The 27600-nt window shown below is 47.0% G+C and overlaps 2 protein-coding genes across 2 annotated transcripts in view; one reads left to right on the top strand and one right to left on the bottom strand.

Moving 5' to 3' along the window:
- The window catches only part of LOC144508894 (glutamate receptor ionotropic, kainate 3-like), a 536983-nt gene extending 510952 nt beyond the window's left edge, over positions 1 to 26031 (top strand). The window contains exons 14-16 of the mRNA XM_078237108.1: positions 20210 to 20435; positions 22651 to 22901; positions 25837 to 26031. Of these exons, the coding sequence (XP_078093234.1) occupies positions 20210 to 20435; positions 22651 to 22901; positions 25837 to 26031 (672 nt within the window). The remainder of the gene's footprint in view (positions 1 to 20209; positions 20436 to 22650; positions 22902 to 25836) is intronic.
- On the bottom strand, positions 16686 to 16997 carry LOC144508951 (histone H4-like). The gene has a single exon (XM_078237168.1). The coding sequence runs from the start codon at positions 16995 to 16997 to the stop codon at positions 16686 to 16688; it is 312 nt and encodes a 103-aa protein (XP_078093294.1).
- Positions 26032 to 27600: the final 1569 nt, after the last annotated feature.

Genomic DNA, 27600 nt, shown 5'->3' with positions numbered 1-27600 from the left:
GATTGCCAGCAAGAGACAGAGACCTTCCTATCAGTAATTAAACTTTAACTAAGGCCAATCAATGAAAAGTAGTAAAAAATTAAAATTAAAGGCTCTTTATCTGAATGATGAAGCATTTGTAACAAGGACAACGCAGTGGTTAGCACTGCTGCCTCACAGCACTAAGGACTTGGGTTAGATACCAGCCTTGGGTGACTGTCATTCTCCTCCGGTCTGCTTGGGTTTCCTCCCACACGCCAAAGATTTGCATGTTAGGTGGATTGGCCGTGTGGGATTACGGGAATAAGGAATAAGGAAGGCCTGGGTGGACGTTCTTTCGGACACACAGCATAGACTCGATGGGCCAGATGACCTCTTTCTGCACAGTGGGATTCTATGGTTCTACGATAAGGTAAAGAATAATGGTGCAAATCGAGATAAATGGAATTAACCTAGTAGCCATTACCGTGGCTACATGGGCGGCACGGTGGCTCAGTCATTAGCACTACTGCCTCACAGTGCCAGGGTCCCAGGTTCAATTCCGGTCTCGGGTCACTGTCTATATGGGGTTTGCACGTTCTCCCCATGTTTGTGTGGGTTTCCTCCAGGTGCTCCGGTTTCCTCCCACAGTCCAAAGATGTGCAGGTTAGGTTGACTGGCCATGGTAAATTGACCCGAGCATCAGGGGAATTAGCAGGGTAAATGCTAATTGGATTGTGGGAATGGGGCCTGGGTGGGATTGTGGTCGGTGCAGACTTGGTGGGTCGAATGGCCTCCTCTTGTCCTGCAGGGATTCTATTACTGAGATGTGAGCACAAGGTAACCAAGGTAAGAATTAAATAGAACTAAATGATTTAGATGAGGAGGCTAAATGTAATTTACTCAAGTTTACTGACAATACAAAGCTAGGTGGGAAATGAAACTTTGAGAGGACGCAAAGAGAATGCAAGGAGACAAAGACCAGTTCATTGACTGGGCAAGAAGGTGACAGATTATAATGTGGAAGGTATGAAATTCTCCACTTTGACAGAAAGAATGGAAGAGCAGAATATTTCTGAAAGAGAAACTAATAAATGCTGGTGATCAGAGGGATTTATATGTTCTTGTACAGGAATCATGAAAAGTTGGCATGCAGATGCAGCAAACAATTAGGAAGGCATATAATACATTAGCTTGTATTGCAAGGAGGTTGGAACAGAAGAATCAGGAATCTTGCTGCAAATCATAGAAATCCTAAGTACAGAAAGAGGCCATTCGGCCCATCGGGTCTGCACCGACCACAATCCCACCCAGGCCCTACCCCCATATCCCTACATATTTTACCCGCTAATCCATGCATCCCAGGACACTAAGGGGCAATTTTAGCATGGCCAATCAACCTAACCTGCACATCTTTGGACTGTGGGAGGAAACCGGAGCACCCGGAGGAAACCCACGCAGACACAAGGAAAATGTGCAAACTCCACACAGACAGTGACCCAAGCCAGGAATCGAACCCAGGTCCCTGGAGCTGTGAAGCAGCAGTGCTAACCACTGTGCTACTGTGCCACCTTGGTGAGACCATACCTGGAGTAATGCGTACAGTTTGGTGTCCTTGTTGAGAGAATGATATATTGCCTTAGAGGAGGTGCCACAAAGGTCAGTAGATTATTTTGTAAGATGAAAGGACTATCCTGTGAGGAGAGATTGAATAGAATGGGTCTAAATTCTCTAGACACTAGGAAAATTGGTGGCGATCTAATTGGAACATATTAAATACTTAGAGGCCTTGACAGGGTAAATTCTGAAACATTGGGCCCGATTTTACCACTCTGTTATGCCCGTTTTCGGACGTGAAAAGTTGGTAAAGTCGAGTGTGAGGCTAGTGGCACGATCCGCGCCCACATCCGCGCCAAGTCCCCCTTTACCAAGGCCCGAAAATGGACGCGATTGGGACCGTGTCTGAAATGGGCGTGACGTCAATTTAAATGCATTTGCATGCATTTAAAATGACTTAATGGGCTGGATGCCCAAACTTACCAGCATTTCCCCCTTTACCATCGCATTCACCTACCCAGATTTGGCGCGAAACAGGGGGGAGGGAGGCAGGTCAGATCATTCTCTGGTTGGGGGGGGGGGGAGGAGGCGGGTCAGATTGTTCTCTGGTGGGGTGGGGGAGGAGGGCGGCCAGATGGTTCTCTGGTGGGAGGGGTGAGGAGGAGGCGGGTCAGATCATTCTCTGGTGGCGGGGGGAAGGAGGCAGGTCAGAATGTTCTCTGGTGGTGCGGGGGGGGGGGGGGGAGAGAGGAGAAGGAGGTGGGTCAGATTGTTCGCTGGTGGGGGGGCAGGGGCAGGGGGTCCACTGGTACTCTGCGGGCGATCGGTGGGGGGAAGGGGGGTCCGCTGCCACTCTGCAGGAAATCAGTGGGGGAGGGATCGCGATCGGTCTGGGTAGCGGGGGGGGGGGGGGGGAGGATAAGGGGGATAGTTATGTTGTGAGGGTGGGGCAACATCTGTGGGGACCATCGCTCCCAAGTCGCAAAAAACAGATGTGGCAGGGGAACGTTTTTCAATTTTTTTTTCACTGCGCAGTTGAAGGTTCCGATTGGAGCAACAGCGTTTTGGGCACGATAAGCCCTGCCCACAGCGCAATTCAGATTCGCGACTTTTTTTTCAGGCTAAGTGCGTATGGGGGCGCCTGAGGGCAGGGATTACAAGTCGGATCTGAATCACGCCCAGATTCAGCACTTAGAATCAAAATGGTAAAATAGGGCCCGTTATATCCCCCAGCAGTAGAGTCAAGAACTGGGGATTTTAAAAATTCATTTGTGGGACATGGGCATCGCTGGCAGGGCCAGCATTTATTGCCCAGCCCGAAATGCCCTTGAACTGAGTGGCTTGCTAGGCCATTTCATGGGGTAGTTGAGAGTCAACCACATTGCTATGGGTCTGGAGTCACATGCAGACCAGACCAGCTAAGGACAGCACATTTCCTTCCCTAAAGGGCATTAACGAACCAGTTGGATTTTTCTGACAATCGATGATGGTTTCATGGTCATCAGTAAATTCTTAATTCCAGATATTTTTTATTGAACTCAAATTCCACCTGCTGTCATGGCAGGATTCGAACCCGGGTCCCCAGAACATTAGCTGAGTTTCTGGATTAATAGTCTAGTGATAATTCCACGAGGCCATCCCCCTAGGTCTCTGCATAAAGTCTAGCGATAATGAGAAACTCCTTTGCTCTGAGATTTGTGAATCTTTGAAATTTCCTACCACAGAAACCTAGCGATGCTCAGTAGATAAGTATATTTTGATTTGATTTATTATTGTCATATGTATTAGCATACAGTAAAAAGTATTGTTTCTTGTGCGTTACACAGACAAAGCATACCGTTCATAGAGAAGTGCAGAATGTGCACTTCGCTGTGCACTTCTCTGTGAACAAGGGAGTGCAGAATGTAGTGCTACAGTTATAGCCAGGATGTAGAGAAAGATCAACTTAATGCAAGGTAGGTCGATTCAAAAGTCTGATGGCAGCAGGGAAGAAGCTGTTCTTCAGTCGGTTGGTATGTGACCTCAGACTTTTGTATCTTTTCCTGATGAAAGAAGATAGAAGAGAGTGTGTCCAGGGTTAATTATGCTGGCTGCTTTGCCGAGGCAGCAGGAAGTGCAGACAGAGTCAATGGATGGGAGACTGGTTTGCGTGATGGATTGGGCTTCATTTGCGACCTTTTGTAGTTTCTTGTGGTCTTGGGCAGGGCAGGAGCCATACCAAGCTGTGATAGAACCAGAAAGAATGCTTTCTATGGTGCAACTGTAAAAGTTTGTTGAGAGGTGTAGCTGACGTGCCAAATTTCCTTAGTCTTCTCAGAAATTAGAGGCGTTGGTGGGCTTTATTAACTATAGTGTCAGAATGGGGGACCGGGACAGGTTGTTGGTGATCTGGACACCTAAAAACTTGAAGCTCTCGGCCCTTTCTACTTTGTCCCCCCTGTTGATGTAGTAAGAAGTTTAACAACACCAGGTTAAAGTCCAACAGGTTTATTTGGTAGCCCAAAAAGAGTGGCATTTGCTACCAAATAAACCTGTTGGACTTTAACCTGGTGTTGTTAAACCTCTTACTGTGTTTACCCCAGTCCAACACTGGCATCACCACATCCTGTTGATGTAGACAGGGGCATGTTCTCCACTACACTTCCTGAAGTCGATGACAATCTCCTTCGTTTTGTTGACATTGAGGGAGAGATTATTGTCATCGTACCAGTTCACCAGATTCTCTATCTCATTCCTGTACTCCATCTCGTCATTGTTTGTTTGAGATCCAAGTCTGAGATTGATACACAATTGGGCACAGAGAGAAGCAATTGATACAGAGATGGTAAGTGAAAGTGGAGTTGATGTGGCAGGCCATCCTATTGTACGGTGGAGCAGGTTCAATTGGCCCCGGAAACCGACGTTTTGACATCCTTGGTGGCAGAAGGAGCAGCGCTCTGAAAGCTCATGATTCCAAATAAACCTGTTTTACTTTAACCTGGTGTTGTGAGACTTCTTACTGTGCCCACCCCAGTCCAACATTGGGATCTCCACATCATAAATTTGGCCGAAGTTTATTACAAACAAGCACCTCATACTTTTACTTATTCAAACTGGTGCCTTGCAAAGTCTTTGTAAAGGAAACCTGCCTTCATGTCCGAAAATAGATGACAAACTCTACTGCTACCCTTACATGCTTTCTAATCCAATCTCTGCTTATTTCCCAGTGAGCATCAGTTTGCAGTATGAGATGGCCTTGAATCCGCACTGGTCGGATCACTTGTTTTTAGCAACAAACAGAATATGAGCAAGCCACTGACCCTGACCTTCTCTTGTTCCAATTCTGCATTGTTCCCAGTCTGCTTCCCCTCGAGCACAATTCGACACCAATCTTTCTGCCTAGTTTCTTTTAAATCCAGGCTCACTCTCAGCCCTGAATTTCATTTTCGTTTTGACAGATAAAAATACCGAAAATGCATTTCTCTACGAAAATTCTGATTTTATATGCTATGATTTTTTAGGAAGTAAAATGCTTAAAGGGCCTAGCAGGACAGACATAAAAACGTCTTTAAATAAAAAAAATCCTTTCTAGGTCATGGGTATCACCCATAAGACCAGCATTTATTGCTCATTCCCAATTGTCCTTGAGAAGGTGGGAGTGAGCCACTTTCTTGAAACGGTGCAGTCCATGTGGTGTAGGTGCACCTACAGTGCTGTTAGGGAGGGAGTTCCAGGATTTTGACCCAGCGACAGTGAAGAAACGGCAATATATTTCCATGTCAGGATGGTAAGGGAAACCTCCAGATGGTGGTGCTCCCATATGCCTACTGCTCTTGTCCTTCTAAGATTTGGAATTCATAGGTGTTTAGAAGGTGCTACCAAAGGAATCTCAGTGAATTGCCACGGCGCATCTTGTATATAGTACATACACTGTGCTGGTGGTGAAGGGAGTGAAATTTTAAGTGATGGAGGGGGGTACTGCGATCAAACAACACTTTGTCCTGGATGGTGTCAAGCTCTTGACTGTTGTTGGAGCTGCACTCAGCCAAGCAAAGGAGAGCATTCCATCACACGCCTGATTTGTGCCTTGTAGATGGTGGGCTGGCTTTGGAAAGTCAGGAGCCATAGAATTTTCAGCTTCTGACCTGTTCTTGTAGTCATAGCATTTATATGGCTCATCCGGTTCCATTTCTGGTCAATGGATTGTAGTGAATTCAATGATGGTAATGCTGTTGACCATCGAGTGGGGATGGTTGGATTATCTCTTGTTGGAGATGGTCATTGCCTGGCACTTGCACATGGTGAAAATGTTACTTGTCACTCGCCCAACCCTGAATGTTGTCCAGGTCTTCCGTCGTGTAGACGCAAAATGCTTATGTCTGAGGGGCATTGAATGATACTGACCTCTGTGTAATCGTGAACATCCCAACTTCTGAACTTAAGTTGGAGTGAAGGTCACTGAATTGCAACTAATAAAATTAACTACCCCATTTGCAAGCATAGAATCATACAGCACAGGAGGAGGCTATTCAGCCCATTATGCCTTTACTGGCTCTTTGAAAGAGCGAACCAATTAGTCCCGTTTCCCCCACTCTTTCCCTAACTCTATACATTTTTTTCCCCAGGTTTTCCAGTTTGTGTTTGACAATTAATATTGAATCTGTTTCCATTAATCTTTAAGGGCAAGCGTTCCAGACCACAACTCATTGGACGTGATTCTCCCATTTTTTTCATGCTCCCGCCAGCAGAATACAGAAGTGTTTCCCGTTGATGTTAGCAGCACCTCCCAGGTGGGATTCAACCAACTTTAGGGTGAACAAAAATCTGATGGAAAACACGTCAGAGCCTCCAGCTTCATGGAGATCGGGGCACCCTTTTGAAAGATCTCAGCATTCCTGGACAGACTCCCTTTCACAATGGCCATGGTAACACAACCCCCCCCCCCCTCCCCCACTACTGACAAGGGGAGCAATCCCAACCCCTTAGCACAGAGGGACAGCCATCCCCATCACTGAAAGAATGGGTCACAGCCCCCTCTCCCGTCACACCTTGCAGGCATGAAGGTAACCCAACTCTCCTCAGGCCCCAGTCAGAGGCCTCACCCCCCCGCCCCACCCCCCCCCCCCGCCCCCCCCACCCAAAACAGTCTCCTCAGGCCCTCCCCCCCCCCCCCCCCCTCAGTATCCGTTTCAGGACCCCCCTTGGCCATTCCGACCTTGCACTACTCCTGGCAGTGACATCCTGTCATTGCAATGACTGCCAGGTTGTCATTGCCAGGATGTCACTGCCAGGGTGACCAAGGCTGGAAGCTACCTCCAGTGCAGGCACATTATTCCAGCATGAGTGGTTGAAGAAGACTCACCATGGAAATAAAAATGTCAACCAAGTTCTTCAGATCAAAGAACAAGTCTATTTATAAACACTGCAGTTAAGAACAAGCATGTTTATAAATATACTGTGGTTGGAAAAGAGGAAGTGGAAGCTCCTGTCTGCTGTAAAAAAGCCTGGACCTGTGAATCAAAACAAGTTTCTAAACACTGCACTTAGAAAAGAGGAAATATTTCAGATGTATTGAATCATGAAGGGAAACAGAAACAAAGTTCCTACCTATGTATAATAGCCTGGACCTGTCAATCAAGAAGCTATTTAAAGATACTGGAGCATGAAATTGAATGTAAACAAAGGTTTCCAAAGTATTTGAGCTTTCTAGGAAGGCTCAATGACTTGAAAAAAAATGCAATGTTTAAAGAATAGGACTCAGTGAGCAGCTGTGGTGAAAAGGAGAAGTAACTGAGGCGGAGGGGCAGAGAACTTAGCTCCTTGCCACTCCACCTCCGCACCCCCCACCGCCCCACTTCCAGAGCCCCAGGCACCAGGTCCACGTTTGCCAGGACCTGTACTGTTTGGTGGCCATTGGACTTCCCGCTGGGAGGGGATGGGGGGGGGGAGGGGTGGGTGGGGGGGGGGCGGTGGTGGTGTGTGGCAGCATAGCATGGAGCTGCAGAATTCAGCTTCAAACCCGGTAATAAGATAAGTTTATTTATTTAAGCTTATTTATTAGTGGCAGAAGTAGCTTACTTGTGCAATGAAGTTACTGTGAAATACCTCCACTTGACACACTCCTGCTCTCATTCGGGTATACTGAGGGAGAATTTAGCATGGCCAATTCACCTAACCAACACATCTTTAGGACTGTAGGAGGAATCCGGTGCACCTGGAAGAAACCCACGCAGACACGGAGAGAATATGCAGACTCCGCATGGACAGTGACCCGAGCCAGGAATCGAACCCTATTCCCTGGCGCTGTGAAGCAGCAGTGCTAACCACTAAATGTATTCATGGGTTCCCGCCTGCTCTGGCTAGGAACCTGATCGGAGCTGGCGGGGCCAAAGAATGTAATGGGCTTAACTCCTGGCACTATTCCCATTCTGGTCCTCACGCCCCGATTGAATGGGTCAGCACGGAACCCACCTGCAGCGAGCAGGAGCGGAGAATCGCCCCATTTTGTTTGTCCTTAACATTAGAAAAGGATATTTGTAATATTATTGGAGTAGAGAAGAAAATCAGGCTGGCTTGTATCTTATCATTGAGTCCTATTCCAATGACTAAGTTGACTTGTTACAACATTAGTCTGACTGTCATCTTCTTTTCCAATCTGCCTTTCCATCACAGCCAATGAACATGCTAGTTGGCGGAACAAATTAATCACTCAAATTATTGAAGCATCCTTTGTAATTAAATAGTTCCAGTGGGGAAGATGGATTAACGTGCAAAATAAATGATTTTTTTTGCGATCTGTTAATCATGATTGGCACAAACTGTGTGCCCAATGGGAAGCAATATAACCAATTCATTCTGCTTCAAGACGTCTGTAATTTTATTGTGATAAGTCACTCATGAATTATCATCCATTCAATAAGAGGACTATTTACATGTCACCACGATATGTGTGGAACATGATTCAGATTTTAAAATGACATCCACTTTTACAGAAAGAAGCGCCTTGCTTAGAAATCCTTCACTCCTCCCATGCAAAAGGGCAATGTGTCACCCAATACATGCCATGTGCAAGTAGTGTGGTCATGCCATGCATGTTTGCGTTATACCTGTCAATCTTAATAATTCCTCAAAATACTGCTAAATAGAAATAGATTGCAATTGAAATCTTACTGTACAACATTTGTTTGAAATTTCTTAATTCACTTTTTAAGAAGAGGCAGTAATCCAACTAAATGAACTGGCTGTTGCCTTTCTTAAAACGGAAAATAAAGGATTTTCCTATGATCTAATAATCATACATCAAGATTTCAGTATATCAGCTATGAGTGAGTTGATTGTACTTTCTGTCAACTCACACTGCCTGATGTCTCACAGTATGTTCCTGAGTCTGGGATGTGATGCGCATCAATTGGACACGAGGCTCAAAGCTTCGGTAAAAGAAGGCTTTTATTAACTAACAATGGAACTATCAGAACTTTAACACACTATCCCAGACTGAAGGGGTCCCGTCCGAGCAGGGGGTCTTATACCTCTACCAGGAGGCGGAGCCCGACTGGGATGTGCCACAACAGTAGCAACCACAGGTGTATCAATCCCACCCTAGCCCAACAACAACATTAGTAACAATCCCACAGTAACCTATATACACTCCTATAGTGCTGGCCAGCCCTGGCCCAGTACTATCCAGTGGGAACCAACGATGGTTCACCACATTCACCCCTCCTTTGAGAACAAAGGCCGGCGGGGTACAAAAACAGACTAAAATGTCAACAGATTATAAGTTCAGACGGTCTGGAGGACCGCACCGTCGTTGTGACCTCCTCAATACCGGCGGTGACACCGGAGTAGGCACTTGCGGTGGCGTTCTCCCCAAAACGGCGTCCAGCTGTTCTCCCATGGACTCACAGGCCGGTTGACCCTGATGAAACGGTAGTGCAGGGGATCCTGACACATTCTGCGGTGGCGACGATCTTCGGGGCTCAGGCAAGCTGTGCATTGGAGTAAAACTGTTAAGCACTGGTCCCGATGCTGTCCGTGCTACGTCCGGGGAAGAAATAAGGGATAAGGGAGTCGTCACTGGGGGTATGGGAGAGACAGGAGTTGCTACGTCCCCTGCGGGCGCCAGGTCTCGGATCGAGACTGTGTCCTCTCGCCCGTCAGGATATGCCACATAGGCATATTGAGGGTTGGCGTGGAGGAGGTGGACCTGTTCGACCAAGGGGTCGGACTTGCGGGCCCTTACATGTCGCCGCAGGAGGACGGGTCCTGGGTACGTCAACCAGGCTGGTAAAGATATCCCCGAGGAAGACTTCCAAGGGAATGAGAACATCCTCTCGTGGGGAGTAGCATTGGTTGCCGTACACAGGAGGGAGCGAATGGAGTGAAGCGCATCAGGGAGGACCTCCTGCCAACGGGAGACTGGAAGGCCTTTGGACCTCAACGCCAATAGGACAGCCTTCCAGACTGTAGCATTCTCTCGCTCCACCTGTCCATTACCCCTAGGGTTGTAACTCGTGGTCCTACGAGAGGCAATCCCGTATGAGAGCAGGAATTGCCTCAAGTCATTGCTCATCAACGACGAGCCCCTGTCGCTATGGATATAGCTGGGGTACCCGAAGAGGGTAAAAAGATCACGGAATGCCTTGATCACCGTGGCAGCCGATGTGTCCGAGCAGGGGACAACAAACGGGAACCGGGAGTACTCATCTATTATGTTCAGAAAGTACACGTTCCGATCTGTTGAGGGAAGGGGGCCCTTAAAATCAACACTCAGCCTCTCGAAGGGGCGAGTGGCCTTGACCAAATGTGCCTGGTCAGGTCGGTAAAAGTGCGGTTTGCATTCCGCGCAAATCCAACAGCTCCTTGTCACCGACCTGACGTCCTCCACCGAGTAAGGCAGGTTGTGGGCTTTGACAAAGTGGTAGAGCCGAGTGACCCCAGGATGGCACAGGTCATTATGGAGGGCGTTCAAGCGATCCTCCTGAGTACTACCGCATGTTCCGCGTGAGAGGGCATCCGAGGGCTCATTGAGTTTCCCTGGACGATACATGATATCGTAGTTATAGGTGGAGAGTTCAATTCTCCACCGCAAGATCTTGTCATTCTTGATCTTGCCCCTCTGCGAGTTGTTGAACATGAACGCCAAGGACCGCTGGTCCGTGATCAGGGTGAACCGCTTTCCCGCCAGGTAATGGCGCCAGTGTCTGACAGCCTCCACAATGGCCTGGGCCTCCTTTTCCACCGCTGAATGCCGAATTTCGGGGCCTTAGAGGGTGCGGGGAAAAAAACGCGACGGGCCTGCCCGCCTGGTTAAGTGTGGCGGCCAGGGCGAAATCAGATGCATCGCTTTCCACCTGAAAAGGGATGGATTTGTCTACCGCGTGCATCGTGGCTTTCGCGATGTCGTGTTTCAATTCCTTGAAGGCCAATTGGGCCTCTGGCGTGAGTGGAAAAGTCGTGGACTGAATAAGCGGACGGGCTTTGTCCGCGTAGTTGGGGACCCACTGCGCATAATAGGAGAAGAAGCCTAGGCATCTTCTCGGTGCTTTTGCGCTAGCGGGCAAGGGAAGTTCAGCAAGGGGGCGCATACGGTCTGGATCAGGGCCAATGACCCCGTTTTCCACCACGCATCCCAGGATGGCTAACCGGCGTGTACGGAATACACACTTCTCCCTGTTGTAGGTCAAATTCAGGCGAGATGCAGTGCGTAAGAAGTTCTGGAGATTTGTGTCATGGTCCTCTTGGTCACGGCCGCAGATGGTGACATTATCCAGGTACGGGAAGGTAGCCGGCAGCCTGTTCTGGTCCACCATTCGGTCCATAGCACGCTGGAAGACCGAGACCCCATTGGTGACACCAAATGGAAACCTAAGGAAATGATACAGACGACCATCCGCCTCAAAGGCCGTGTATTGTCGGTCCTCTGGGCGAATGGGGAGTTGGTGGTAGGCGGACTTAAGGTCTATGGTGGAGAACACCCGGTACTGCGCAATCTGATTGACCATATCAGATATGCGCGGGAGAGGATACGCATCCAGCTGCGTATATCGGTTAATGGTCTGACTGTAATCCATGACCATCCGGGGTTTGTTCTCGCTCTTGACCACCACAACCTGTGCTCTCCACGGACTAACACTGGGCTGTATGATCCCTTCTTTGAGGAGTCGCTGAACCTCAGATCTGATGAAGATCCGATCCTCAGTGCTGTAACGCCTACTTTTAGTAGCGATGGGCTTGCAGCCTGGTACCAGATTCTGAAATAAAGAGGGTGTGGTGATCTTTAACATAGAAAGATTGCAGGCGGGGCGCTGTGGACAATTTGGAGACTGCAGCTGTTCTCCCACAGTCAGCGAAGGGAGTGGCCCACCGTACTGTAGGATCACACTCTTCATGTGGACCATAAAGTTTAGTCCGAGGAGAATTGGTGCGCAAGGATACGGCAACACAAGGAGCCTGAAACGCTCGTAAATTGTGCCCTGTACTTTCAAAGTTACCACACAACGTCCTAGCACAGCGACAGACCGGGACCTTGATGCCATAGAGATTGTCTGTTTGGCAGGTTGAATCTGGAGTCCACACCTCTTCACAGTGTCAGGGTGGATAAAACTCAGTGCTCCCGCTGTCAAACAGACAATAAATCGCATGATTGTTTACCTGGATATCCATCATCGAACAATCAAGCCTGTGAGGCTTAGCCTGGTCCAGGGTGATCGACGCCACCGTCGGTCCGTGAACATCACTGCAGGCAGCTGAGGTCGATGCTGAGGACCCCTGCTGGTCGCTCGTGGTCATCGTCGACCAAAATGGCCGCCCCCATGAATCGCACATGGGTGAGGGCGCCAAACTTAGCGACCCCTGGTGGTCATCCTCCTCCGACTCCGTCGACCGCAATGGCGTCGTCCTGGACTCGCACGTGGACGAACTCAGTGAGTACTTCGACGACGATGGTGATGATCCCCGTTCCGAAGGGTCACAGGCCGCACTGCCGTTCCTGGGCTTCGATCTGCACACCTTCGCATAATGCCCCTTTTTACCGCATGTGGTACAGATTACCGCTTTAGCGGGACACTTTTGTCGGGTATGTTTGGCTCCTCTGCAGAAGTAGCACCGCGGGCCGCATGGGGCTGCAGCCGTCGTCTGGTCCACATGGGAGCACGCCATAACACTGCACTTCAAGCCCAAGGGGCGAGGAGGGATTTGCGACTGCTCCTGCCACGTTGTCTCCACGTGGTCCTCCGGATACAGGACCAAGCTCTTCGAAGCCGCCTCAAGCATTTCAGCTAATTCCATGGCTTGGGTCAGGTTGAGATTTCCCTTTTCTAGCAGCTTGAGACGGATGTATGAAGACCCGACCCCGGCCACAAACGCATCTTGGGCGAGGTCGTACATGTTCTGCTCAGCCGACACAGCTTTGCAATCACAGCCCCTGGCTAGCTGCAAGAGCTCATTGGCGTAGTCATCCATGGTTTCGCCCGACTGCCGACGTCGTGTAGCGAGGAGGTAATGAGCGTGGATCTCGTTAGGAGGTTTCGTATAGCGCTTTTTTAAAAGCTCGAGGGCCCTCGGGTAAGTGGTGGCCGCACGGATCGCGAGGTAGACTGTGTCGCTTACCCTCGCATGGAGGACCCGGAGTCTGTCATCATCTGTGGTGACCGCTGCGGAGGCTGCTAGGTAATCTTCAAAACACTTCAGCCAGTGGTCGAAGGTGTTAGAAGCGCCCACCGCACGTGGATCTAGCGTCAGACGTTCTGGCTTAAGGATTTGCTCCATACTCTCTTTTTTTTCTTCCGTCGAGAGTTTAATTTTAGTTAATAAAATTGATGCGCATCAATTGGACACGAGGCTCAAAGCTTCGGTAAAAGAAGGCTTTTATTAACTAACAATGGAACTATCAGAACTTTAACACACTATCCCAGACTGAAGGGGTCCCGTCCGAGCAGGAGGTCTTATACCTCTCCCAGGAGGCGGAGCCCGACTGGGATGTGCCACAACAGTAGCAACCACAGGTGTATCAATCCCACCCTAACCCAACAACAACATTAGTACAATCCCACAGTAACCTATATACATTCCTATACTGCTGGCCAGCCCTGGCCCAGTACTATCCAGTGGGAACCAACGATGGTTCACCACAGGATGGCACGGTAGTGAGCACTGCTACCTCACGGAGCCAGGGACCGGGTTCGATTCGCGGCTTGGGTCACTGTCTGAGTGGAGTTTGCACAGTCTTCCCATGTCTACTTGGGTTTCGTCTGGGTGCTCCGGTTTCCTCCCACAGTCCAAAGATATGCAGTTCGGTGGATTGGCCATGCTAAGTTGCCCCTTAATTTGGGGGGGGAGGGGGTGACTAGCTAGGGTAAAATGCATGAGGTTATGGGGATAGGGCCTGGGTGGGATTGTGGTCTGTGCAGACTCGATGGGCCGAATGTCCTCCTTCTGCACTGTAGGATACCATGATTCTACTATGAGTCAGAAGGTTGTGAGTTCAAATCCCACTCCAGAACCTGAGCTCAACAATCAAGGTTGACACTCCAGCGCAATACTGAGGGAGAGTCTCGCACTCCCCACCCTCAGCTGCTTCTCGATGCAGAGTATCCATCCACTCCCGCCTTCCCCCCGCACAGCCTCCCAGTTATGGCCCCTGCCTCCCATCATGTGGCCATCTCTTTCAGGCCCTGCACCCTTTGGGCCCCCATCCCCATCCTCTTCCCACGCGTGAGGCTGATTACGCTGAGAATGAGGCTGGTAACATCATGAGAGGCAAGAAACCAGGCACAAACCTGATTTTTTTTCTTTGCCTCTCGCCCAATCTTGCCAGCTCGCCACGCCGATCAGGCGGTGTGACGAACCAATTAGACTCCACACCCCCCCTGCCCACCCACCCATTGGTTTTCAGTCAGAACCTGCCACCTCACCATTTTTTGGTAAGATTCTGTCTAGTGTCTTTTAAAGTGAAGGGTTCACAGTGGGTTGTGTGTTTTCATGTAGTTAAATAGTTAGGAGGTTGGTTCTCGAGGGAATTTTTAAAACTGGCATAGATTATATATTCTGGCTGCCTAGTGGCTCGCAGTGTGTTCCTGAGTCTGCTTCACAGATTAGCTGAACTGATGCTTCTGATGCCTTTGCTGGAACTGCTTGCGCACAGTTCTTGGCTGATCTTTTAAACAAAGAAAACATGGCTGTCTCCACATGGCTTTTCATAAGTTTAATGCCTCTTCCAAATAAGGTACAGTGCTTATGATGATCCCATATCTGTTTTGTGTTTTAGGTTTATTTGAATTAAATTCTACCAGCTGCAACAATGGGACAGGTGACACGGATGACACGAAACAGATGACTGTTTTGTGCGTTAATACCTCTGAGGGTTTGAGACAGTCAGTGCCTTTGTTTAAAGTGATCCCTCCAAATCAGATAACCTCCTTTGAATTGTTTCAGAGAAGAGCAACAACTCGCATCAATCTGGGATGTTCTTTGTTTTCCTCTTGAGATAAGGGAGTGATTCTCCACAAACAAAGTCAGGTGACCTTGGGCTGCCATCTTTTCCAGCCCTTTCTGTCCAGACTTTTTTAATATAAAATTAATTTGAAGTTCAGATTATGACATAGAGCCATAGAGTCACTGAGGTTTACAGCCTGGAAACAGGCCCTTTGGCCCAAGTTGTCCATGCCACCCTTTGTTTTTTACCACTAAGCTAGTCCCAATTGCCCACGTTTGGCCCATATCCCTCTATACCCATCTTACCCATAAAACTGTCTAAATGCTTTTTTAAAAAGAAAATTGTACCCACCTCTATTATTACCTCTGGCAGCTCGTTCCAGACACTCACCACCCTCTGTGTGAAAATATTGCCTCTCTGGACCCTTTTATACCTCTCCCCTCTCACCTTAAACCTATGCCCTCTGGTTTTAGACTCCCCTAGCTTTGGGAAAAGGTGTTGACTATCTAGCTGATCTATACTACTCATTATTTTATAGACCTCTATAAGATCATCCCTAAGCCTCCCACGCTCCAGGGAAAAAAGTCCCAGTCTATCCAGCCTCTCCTTATGACTCAAACATGTGGTACTGGGCATGACACCAGCATTCATCAAAGGAGCTATATAAATGCAAATCTTTCTTTTTTCAATGTACTGAGGATCACTTGAGTAAATGTTGCCTGTAATTCTGCTGAGGGTTCAGAGGTATTTTTAAATCACAGCTCAGAATTACCAGGCTAGATTATTATCCAGGAATCACCAACATTTTTCCATTTTGGCATAATAATATACGTTATGGATTGGCAGGGACAAGTTTCATTTTTAATTTTACACTGACTGTCACGTCAGGCCTTGACTGTCAAATTGATGTTTATTGTCTAACTTTTGGGTAACTATTCAACTCACCCACCCTCGACCTACCCCTCAATCCCCCCAGCTGACCCCTGACCCTTCAAGCTCCTCTAACCTGACCTGATTAGCCCCCCACCATTTGACTTCCCCACTGATCCCCCAACCCATCCTTGACTAGCCCCTAACCTGGCAAACCCCCCGCCCACACTCCCCCCCCCCCCCCCCCCACCCACCCTCCCTCCCGCCCGCCCATCCACCCCCACCACCTTCTCCCCCCCCCCCCCCCCCCCCCTCGACCCAACCAGGCTACCCTGATCTATCTACCCACATCAGTCACCTTTCCCACCTGCCATCCTTCCTACCTGCCACCCCAACCATCTGCCTCCCTGCATATTCACCCACCCTGCCCATTTCCTCATTCATCCACTCACCCATTCACTGACATTCATACTGGCATTTAAACTTACCACCTGGCAGCTAGTGCCGCCTGCATAGATTCCCACACTAAAGGTGTTATTCTGGATTGTGGATCATAAGTTGGAGCCTTTTCAATGCATGCGGGTCATGCAGTGAGTAGTTTTCAGTCAGATCAATATCAGAAACACGGGTTTTGATGCTGATGGAAAGTTTTGGACCCAATATTTCTCAAACTTTTGTCAAAGACAACATGAAGTAATATTTTATCATCTCTGCAGGAATACCAGTCAAATAAATGTGTCAAACTCACAGAAAACAGTATGACCTAGGAGCAGAAAGAAACAATTATCTGTATAACAGGTGTTAACAGTCAACCAGTAGGTTTGTCACCAGGGCGATAGGCTGAGAACTGTAGCAGTTTTTATACCTGGTCTCCTTTACACTGTCCTCAACCACCAAAGCCATACAGGGTCCGCCCCTGGCGCTTTAGGGCGTACACCACATCCATAGCGGTCACCGTTTTGCGCTTGGCGTGTTCAGTGTAGGTCACCGAGTCCCTGATCACATTCTCCAAAAACACCTTCAACACCCCGCGGACCTCCTCGTAGATTAAGCCGGAGATACGCTTGACGCCTCCGCGGCGAGCCAGACGCCTGATAGCAGGCTTGGTAATGCCTTGGATATTGTCGCGGAGAACCTTGCGGTGCCGCTTGGCTCCGCCTTTACCGAGCCCTTTACCACCTTTCCCTCTACCTGACATGATCAATACCATACCTGGTGCTAACATGGAATGTTGGCTGGTGAGGTTCAGGTTGCCCCACATCAGGATCTTCCCACTCCTTCTCCTTCCCCCTCTCTTCCCCCCCACCCCACTCTCCCTACTCCTGGTTCCTCCAGCTGTTATGCCTCTCCAGAATGTGCCAATAAATAATAAATTCCACCCAGTGGCTGTCATTTAGTCAAGGTGGTAATGAAGGTCAGGTGAGGGGGGAGGTTGTCAGGTCAGGGAGTAGGCACAGTGGTTAACACTGCTGTCTCACAGCTCCAAGGACCCGGTTCAATTCCAGGCTTAGGTCACTGTCTGTGAGGAGCTTGCACGTTGTCCCCGTGTCTGCGTGGGTTTCCTCCGGGTGCTTCGGTTTTCTGCCACGGTTCGAAAGACATGCTGGTTAGGTGCATTGGCCATGTTAAAATTCTCCCTCAGTGTACCCAAACAAGTACCAGCGTGTGTGGTGATTATGGGATTTTCACAGTAACTTCTCTGCAGTGTTAATGTAAGCCTACTTGAGACACAAGTAAGTAAACTTCAGTCATATTGCGTTGGGGGATCGAGGGGTTAGTTGAGGGCGTGGGTCAGTTGAATAGTTTTTGGGACATGGGTTAAAATCCCATTGTTGCAGCTGGTAGAATTTAATTCAAATAAACCTATAATATAAAGCTTAGCCTCAGCAATGGTGAACATAAAGCTACCATCAATTTTTGTAAAAACCCATCTGGTCTTTAATGTCTTTTAAGAAAGGAAATCTGCCACCTTACCCAGTCTTGCCTACATGTGACTCCAGATCCACAGCAATGTAGTCGACTCTTAACTGCCCTCTAAAATGGCCTAGCAAGCCATTCAAAACAAGGGCCATTGGGGATGGCAATAAATACTGGCCTTGCCAGTGATGCCCACATCTTATGAAAGAATAAAAGAAAATTAACCTTCTTAGGTGACATGGCTATCATTGTTGCAAGTTTGGCAGCATGTGCAAGCTGTGAGATGTGAATATGAAGCTTGCAACAGTGCCAAGTGTGTGTGAGGGCGATGCAAAACTATCAATGTCCGATATAAGTTCTGATTGATAGAAATTGTTGGTAGATAACTGATGGGAATGCGATGAATTGAGCAGTGGCTGAGGCTTGTGATGCAGTTCATTGAATATGACATTTGAAAATTCAGTTACTGACCTTCACCATTCCTGTCAAGTCAATAAACCTTCTTCCACACTGCTTGCATGTTCTTGGTGCTATACTCCTGGAACAAACCACCTCTGTGATCTCTTGTCTCTGCCTTCTGAGCCTGTGTCTGGAGGACCTCCAACGACCTAAACAGCATATCTTTTCTCCATTTCATCTCTCTCATCACTTTCTTAGTGGGTGGCACGGTGGCTACCACTGCTGCCTCACAGCACTAGGGACCTGGGTTCAATTCCAACCTTGGGTGACTGTGTCTGTGTGGAGTTTGCACATTTTCCCCGTGAAAATGTGGGTTTCCTCCGGGTGGCCCAGTTTTCTCTCACACTCCAAAGATGTGCAGGTTAGATGGATTGGCCATGCTAAATTGCCCCTTAGTGTCAGGGGGATTAGCAGGGTAAATACGAGGGGTTACAGGGATATGGCCTGGGTGGGGATTGTTGTTGGTGCAGGCTCAATGGGCCAAATGGCCGCCTCCTGCACTGTAGGGTTTCTATGATTTCACCAAGATCTCTAGTACTAGGAAGTAGCCCTCTTGGGGCTGATGTGTGCAGCCAATAAGCAGAGTGGGTTATGCCGGCTACACACAAATGTCATTCCAATGATTCGGCAGCACAAATTTGGCGTACTGAATGGGTATGGGATGATCGCACATCACAATCTCCTGCACAAGTATTTGAGAGCTATCCAATTTATCCTCCAGTAACTGGTCCCATTTTTCTCCAAGCATGTAGTTTCACGTAAGAGCTAATAACGGTGTCTGTACAACCCAGACCATTGTACAAATTGATTTACTTGACTGGCCAATTCTCAATTCACAGCATTACGTTACTTACACAAACTGTATAAAATTTCAATTCTATATATTTGAAATTGGGGGCATCATTATTGCCCTCTCAATTTTCAATGAATCAGCCATAGTTGGGCATCATACATTCACGCTTGCTTCAGCTGATGCCTGTTACCACGGTAACTGGTGACTAATTCTTCTCACAACTTGGAAACAAATGCTGCTCTCAGATTAGACTGGGGTCAGCTGTCGCTTGGTCATCAAGTGGTCAAAGGTTTTTGAAATGAATTTTATAGGTCTCAACTGATTCTCTGGTGGATGTCTATGATCACAGAAGGAACCAGAATGTAAATTTTTATCTGTAACTCAATTAGTCTGCTGGCCTTGGAGAGATGTGTAAGCACTAGCATGAGAGTCTTGGTTGCTGCATTTGCCGTGTTAAGGGTAGGAATCGAACACGGGTTCTTCTGTACTATATTTCTACAACACACCCTCAGTGTAAGATTGACTGAGAGTCATACACACAAGTGTCAATTGACCGGCAGCTAAAGAGTTTTGATTTTCAATAGTACTGAATGAACAAGAAACAATGCATTAATTACGTGATGATGCGGAGATGCCGGCATTGGACTGGGGAGGGCACAGTAAGAAGTCTCAAAGCACCAGCTTAAAGTCCAACAGGTTTATTTGGAATCACAAGCTTTCGGAGCACTGCTCCTTCATCAGGTGAGTGTTGACTCACCTGATGAAGGAGCAGCACTCTGAAAGCTCGTGATTCCAAATAAAACCTGTTAGACTTTAACCTGGTGTTGTGAGACTTCTTATTGTATATGTGAGATTATGATTGGCAGTGTTTTATCAAGAGAACAAGAAGTTATTGAAAATACCCCTCTCCTTTCCTCTGCTGAAGGAATTGCCTTTAGCGAGAATGCCACAGGTGTACACCTAACCATCATTCCAAAGAAATCGAAAAAGAAGAAACAAACATTTGAATTTCTGAAATAATGTTGAAATAGGGAGGAGATGGATTTGTTCACAGTGCTAACAGATACGTAGCTTTCAGCTCCTGAGCTAAATCTCTGGACCATATTTCTAGGCTCTCAACTGTCACATTTATTTGCTACTGTTTTGATCCCCTAAGTGCAAACTATCATGTAAAAATTCAACAGATGATTAAACATTTCGGCACAAACCGCTGACAAAATTATTTGTTCATTTTGCAACAGAAATCAAAAATTTCCACTTTTGAGAAGATGTGGGCTTTCATGAGCAGCAGGCAGCAAACAGCACTCGTTAAATCTAACGAGGAAGGAATCCAGCGAGTTCTTGGCGCCGACTATGCCTTTCTAATGGAATCTACCAGCATTGAATATGTCATCCAGAGGAACTGCAATCTGACCCAAATCGGGAGTCCCATGGACTCAAAAGGCTACGGTATCGGAACTCCCCTTGGTATGAAACACTTCACTGGCTTTTAGTGCAGAGTTGAGCAGAATCTGTCCACTAATAACTATTTTATTTTTAATGAAATCTCTCCTGACTCATAATCAAGAGATAAAAAAAATTGTACTCTTATTTTTTTAACAACAGCTACTACTTAACACGAGTGGTGATAGGTCAGCTACGTAACCTGTCACAAGGTTAATGCAAAGCAGTTTTAATTTCACGTGGTACTGATGAGAAACTTGGGGTACAACTCCATGTTACAAAATCATTGCACAAACTGCAGAAAAAAAAATGGAGCAATACAATCTCACATTGCTATGACTTTGCATAAACACTAATATAACCACAACCAGTGTAAGGACAACTTAAAAAGAATCTCAAGTGACTATGATGGTCTCTGTCGAGACTGATAATGTTTAAAAAATAAAATTGAGCTTCCAATTAATAACTGGAAGGATGAAACAGTTTGTTTCAAGACAAACGGTAGCACGGTAGCTCAGTGGTTAGCACTGCTGCTTCACAGCTCCAGGGTCCCGGGTTCGATTCCCGGCTCGGGTCACTGTCTGTGTGGAGTTTGCACATTCTCCTCGTGTCTACGTGGGTTTCCTCCGGGTGCTCCGGTTTCCTCCCACAGTCCAAAGATGTGCGGGTTAGGTTGATTGGCCAGGTTAAAAAATTGCCCCTTAGAGTCCTGGGATGTGTAGGTTAGAGGGATTAGCGGGTAAAATATGTGGGGGTAGGGCCTGGGTGGGATTGTGGTCGGTGCAGACTCGATGGGCCGAATGGCCTCCTTCTGCACTGTAGGGTTTCTATGATTCTATGAATGGTTCTATGAATTACAGTATCAAAAGACGAAAAGCACTATTGACTAAGCACTACTTTTGTAGGCAACTTATATTTTAAACCATGGAACAGAATACCCTCCTCCCCTTATTTTTAACCCAAGTGAAAAAACACATTTTACAGATATACATTACAATATCCTTTAAGCAGACATTAAATTCTCCCAGAATCAGTCTAAAGTGATTCTTAGCTCCAGAAGGTTTACTTTTTTCCCTTTCTCAGTCCAGTAACCTCTAACCCAGATCTGTCCTTCATAGCGAGAGTATTACTGGGAATCCTCCCTCTAGTGCAAGTTAAGCAAATTTTTCAGCTTAATTTTAACTCAAGAATTTGGTCTTTTTTAATCTGAGCACAAACTTCCACCTACATTCCAGTGCAATGAACCATGGAGAGTTCCAGCTTCTAGCTGCTCTTTCTCCTGCACGCTGGCAGAATAACTGTGCATGCATTCAGTGATATTTTAGGGATATTTTAGGAAAGCCTGTATCCTGATGTTTACAATGACCACCTCTGCACCCTGCTCCATATCAACGTGAATCACATGGGTCATGTATCCAGTTAATAATGCTGATTAGCTATCCTTGAGATCCTGACCCTCTTTTATTTTGGGACTAAATGGACAGTTTAAAACACAACCGTTTACAACCACACATTCTCAACATTTTTCTGGAACTTAGAAATTCAGAGTCTGTCCATTGGCATTACAGCTGCGTTCGCCCTTGTATGCAAGTGTGAATACCATGCACCTTTACCCTAGTAAAACAATCTAGACCTTCCTTTAATCTTGACTGTAAACTGAAGAGACAGACCCAAAACATCATAATCTTATAGACCTCATTAACTGTAACATGACTGACTACAACTGAATAAATGTAATTTGCAACATGAGAAGATGCTGGAAAATCTCAGCAGGTCCGGCAGCATCTGTAAGGAGAGAAAAGAGCTGATGTTTCGAGTCCAGATGAAGAAACGTCAGCTCTTTTCCCTCCTTACAGATGCTGCCAGACCTGCTGAGATTTTCCAGCATTTTCTCTTCTGGCTTCACATTCTAGCATCTGCATTAATTTGCTTTTATATTTATGTAATTTGCAACATCTTGGCCGAGATCCAGCTGTCTTATCAGATCTTCATTGTCATTAACATTTAGCCAAAATAATTGAGCAAAAAATGCAGTGCTAATGGTACACAACGAGCCTGCCATTGCACCAGCCTCCAAAAACCACTATCGATAGTATGACTGCAGGCCAAATTTTAGATAAATTGCCTCATTGCAGACAGCCACGAAGCAGTATTTTCAAAATGGATGACAGTACAATCAGTTACTTTTTTTTTAAGCTAGTCTTCACTGTTAACTTTTGTCTGTCCCTCCTGTCCACAGGCTCGCCGTATAAAGAAAAGATAACCATTGCTGTTCTCCAGCTTCAGGAGGATGGCAAGATGCACATGATAAAGGAGAAATGGTGGCGAGGCAACGGCTGCCCCGAGGAAGAGAACAAGGAGGCCAGTGCCCTCGGGATACAAAACATCGGTGGCATCTTTATCGTGTTGGCAGCAGGGCTCGTGCTGTCGGTGTTTGTGGCAATAGGAGAGTTTGTTTATAAACTCCGAAAAACTGCAGAACGCGAACAGGTAAGTGAGCAAAAAAAGGAGTAACTTACACCTAATTACAGCCAGAGGAAGTCATACAGAATTTTATTCTTGACACTGGTTTCTCCGTTTCCCTGGAAACAGGACAGCTCTGATGCCATAACTTCCATTCTTGCCCCAAACTCTTGGTTGCCCGTGGCAACAGGACTGATTCATTAGGCTCACAGGCAGCTGTCTGGAACTTTCACCTACGGTTCTTGAGCTTAAAAACAACATGAAAATATGTCAACTCTAACAATACACGGACAGACACGTTGTGCGACTAGGTAGCTATCCGATAGTGTTCCCCGTTTAAGCTCCTGACAGATGTGAGGCTCAAATCTGTCTGAGGGCAGCAGAGACATTATCAACAACATAGCAACACAAAACCTTGTTCGATCTATGTTGAGTTTAGTAGAAAGGAAAGACAAAGGGACAGCAAAACAGATCAAAAAGGGGGCGTAGATAGAGTGTGTAGGAAGACACATATTCCATTAGTAGAGGGGTCAATAACCAGGGAGCATTGATGTAAGGTAAAAGGGAGAAGAGGAGTTGAGGGAAAACTTTTTCACTCAGAGGGTGGAGTCTGGAACTCTCATAACATTTAAGGAGTATTTAGATATTCAGATGTGCTGCCATAAACTACAGTGCTATGGGCGAAGTGCTGGAAAATGGCATTAGTGCAGTTAGATCATTGTTGACCCATATGGGCACGATGGACCGAATGGCCTCATTCTGTGCTGCAAATGTCCATGAATCTGAATACCCATGAAAAAATAAGGGAGTGTAAAGGTCCAATTCGGGAACTGCAACAGCCACGAGCCCAATGGCCTTCATTATATAATTCTACAAAAAGTGAAAGTTATTTCATAGTGCACAGGAGAAGTCAAAAATCGGTCAGAATGGGTGGCACAGTGGTTAGCATTGCTGCCTCACAGCGCCAGGAACCCGGGTTCAATTCCAGCCTCGGGTGACTGTGTGGAGTCTGCACATTCTCCCCATGTCTACGAGGGTTTCCTCCGGGTGCTCCAGTTTCCTCCCACACTCCAAAGATGTGCATGTTAGGTGGATTGGCCATGCTAAATTGTCCCTTTTCGTCAGGGGGATTAGCAGGCTAAATATGTGGCGTTACGGAGAGAGGGCCTGGGTGGGATTGTTGTCGGTGCAGGTTCGATGGGCCGAATGGCGGCCTCCTGCACTGTAGGGATTCTATGAATGTGCCAGAGTGGAGCATCCCCTGCAGTCTGCACTTTTCCTGTAAGATAATAAAAGAGTAAATGACGAAGAGAAGATATTAGGCTGCAATATTTACCAGTGTTGCGAACTTGCTATTAATTCCCCAGAAAAATTTGGACCGATATATCTGATTAAGTTCAGAAAGAAATGTGCATTGCAGATGAATGTTGGTGTGACTTAACATTTCGTCATCCCGGCCAACTTGCCAGAGGACTTCTTGAGCGATGCTGCATGTAATGAAACACTGGCCTGGGCCTCTTGTCCTCCACGTACAAAACTCTTCATTTCAATTCTGCTGTTGTGGACTGTTCCTAATTAGAAATGAGCCACGGGGGTAGAACAAAGTAGCTTGCAGCTCTGTCAAATATTATGTTAATAGAACTCTCTCAACCTGCTGTTTGGAAACTGTGATAACCTTGCTTCCGAACAGCATTCCTTTGCCTTCATTTACTGAGCGGCAAGAGTAAATTGGATAACACTCAATTCCTTCAAACTTCTCAGAGGCCAGGATTATGCCTGCAAATACAGGCTGAGCAAAATTTTTCCAAACCCCAGATGTAAAAGAAATAATTTGTAAAGCAAAAATTTACAGTTGAGCAAGTTGAAAATGTTTGCTGATTCTTTGGACCACCTCCTACTCAGATCTCATATATATGCTGTCAACGGGTGAGGATATTTTCCCCAGCCCAGCGGTCTAGCTAATAATTGAGGACAAAGCAAGCTATACTGATGGTGAGGAAATCAATATCGATTTGTAACATCTCAATGGACACAGGCATTAGGAGCCTCACGTATTACACGTTCCATGTTATTTTTTACACTGCCACCAGAATTCTCCAACCTCGCCCGTGGCTGGGATTCTCCAGCCCTGCTGCAATGGATGGAGTTTTGACCAAGCACCAAGTTCTCCGTTCTCGCTGGTAGCAGGGCGAACGAATTCGGAGAATTCCAGCCTGCACGTAGTGAGCCTGACACCAATAATCCAATTCTTTATTTTTCTTGGCATTTTTGAAATAATGGCATCACAAGCATGGCCAACATCTATCATCCATACCTAGTTGGCCTTGAAGATATGAGCCACTTTCTTGAACTCATCAGTCTGTGTGGAGCTGTGTTCACAGTGGTTAGTACTGCTGCCTCACAGCGCCAGGGACATGGGTTCAATTCTGACCTCGGGTGACTGTGTGGCGTTTGCACATTCTCCCCGTGACTGCATGGGTTTCCTCTGGGTGCTCTGGTTTCCTCCAAAGATGTGCAGTTTAGGTGGATTGGCCATGCTAAATTGTCCCTTATTGTCCCAGGTTAGGCAATCAATGTGGTCAATGTGTGCGGTTACGGGGATCGGGCCTGGGTAAGATGCTCTGTCGGTTAGTTGGTGCAGACTTGTTGGACTGAATGGCCTTCTCCTGCACTGTAGGGATTCTATGAAATCGTTCCGACAGCGCTGGGAGGTCGAGATACTGGACATTTTGATCATGTAATGATGAAGGATTATGATAGCTAACCGTAGTTATATAGATTTAAGAAAGACATTTCTTTTCTGTTACTATTTAATCCTGTGACAAACTTTTATTATTCAATATGGCCAAAAGCTACATTTGGGGGTTTTAATACTTTAAATGTTCCATTCATTTTATTCTGCTGAAAATTAAGATGGGCTGTCAAACGAGCATCACCAAATGTGTGACTGATATTTTCCCAGAGATCCTTGTGCAGCACCATGGCCCAGGAACTTCGGTTATCCCTCACGTGCCAACGGCGAGTGAAACACAAGCCTCAGGCGCCAGTCATGGTGAAGACCGAGGCGGTGATCAACATGCACACATTCAATGACCGACGGCTGCCCGGGAAGGACAACATGACCTGCAACACTGGGCTGACCCCAGTGTTCCCCTAGGAGACACGCAGCCTGTGCTGGGAGCAGAATAGGCGCGCTCTAGCACTGAAAGAGGAGAGAGGCTGGAGCTTTGTTTCAGAGACAGGGCCTGTCGGATGTCGAAGGTGTTTAAAAAAAAAACGGCAAAAATACCCCAGAGCATGGACAATGCAATATGCAACGCATGGAATAAAAAACATTAAAAAAACAGCACAAGGCTGCAGGTAGTGTTTCTGAAACTTGAACCAGGACAAGCAGGGGACATCAGACTCCAAACACTAAACGCGTGGGAAATTTCAGTGCTGATATATTGGAAGAAATGGAACAAGGCAGTGGGCAGCAAGGCCAAGACAATAGAGGAAATGAAGTAGCAACAATGCAATTACACCTTGGTGGAAACCTCCAGCATGGCAATAACAGCACTCATTCTGTCAGCTACAGGTATTGACTTGGACAGGAGGCATCCGTGGATATTGATTTCAAGAGCGCTGCACACAGTACGTTCATTCAAGGGTGCAGTTGACCATTTAACTCACAGCATGAAAAGTTACTGTCATGTCTCGGCAGCTGTTACTCCTTTATCTTTTACCTCAGTGCTGTGCTTCCTTTCTGCCATTGAGAGAGACTTGATAGACAGAGCTGGAAGTGAATGGTGCCTCCACAAAACTGCGAGACTGAGGGTGGTGGTAAAGAAGGGGGGGGGGGGGATTCAGGGGGTGGGGGGCGGGGGGGGGAGGGGGAACAAAACTCAAACTGGAAAGGACTAAACAGACATCAAGATGACGAGCAGAGTATACAAAATGTAGTTGTTTTCATATTTTGTGTCCGGTTTTTTATCTAATTGTTTAATTTGTGCTTGATTAACAGAAAGAACAAATGGTAGCCTTTTTATGAAATGATGGTTTTGAAGGGATTTTACCATGTGAAAAAAATTTTAATTCAGTAAAAATTACCAAAGAACTATCTGCTAACTAGGGGTAGTCTGTCGAGTATGTGTTGGCTTTTCTTAAAAAAAGATTACCCTTTGGGTTTGTTTGTATATCTATATATATAAATCCTTGCATTCATTTTAAGTTACCACTGGCACAGGGCACAGTGGGCGCGGTGGCATAGTGGTTAGCACTGCTGCCTCACAATGCCAGGGACCCAGGTTCAATTACCGGCTTGAGTCCCTGTCTGTGTGGAGCTTGCACGTTCTCCCCATGTCTGCGTGGGTTTCCTCCGGGTGCTCCGGTTTCCTCCCGCAGTCTGAAAGACGTGCTGGTTAGGTGCATTGACCCGAACAGGCGTCGGACTGTGATGACTAAGGGAATCTCACAGTAACTTCATTGCAGTGTTAATGTAAGCCTTGCTTGTGACACTAATAAATAAACTTTAACGCAATCACAGACAGCTTTCGGTCGATTGCGACCGACAATATCTCACTGCCTCCCGTTGTGTGGCTGGTTGGAGGTTGATCCAGGAAACGCACTGCATCCTTGGGACATGGAATGCCAGCGAGCAGCAAAGGGACTAACCTCTTGTCTGATGCCAGATTGAGCCATTGCAAGCACATCTGACGTGGCTGCGTCCAAGCACGCCACTGTTGCC

Source organism: Mustelus asterias, chromosome 21 (assembly GCF_964213995.1).
Source record: "Mustelus asterias chromosome 21, sMusAst1.hap1.1, whole genome shotgun sequence".
Classification (NCBI taxonomy): domain Eukaryota; kingdom Metazoa; phylum Chordata; class Chondrichthyes; order Carcharhiniformes; family Triakidae; genus Mustelus; species Mustelus asterias.
Note: the sequence above shows the minus strand (reverse complement) of the source record. Positions and strands in the feature narration are given on the sequence as shown.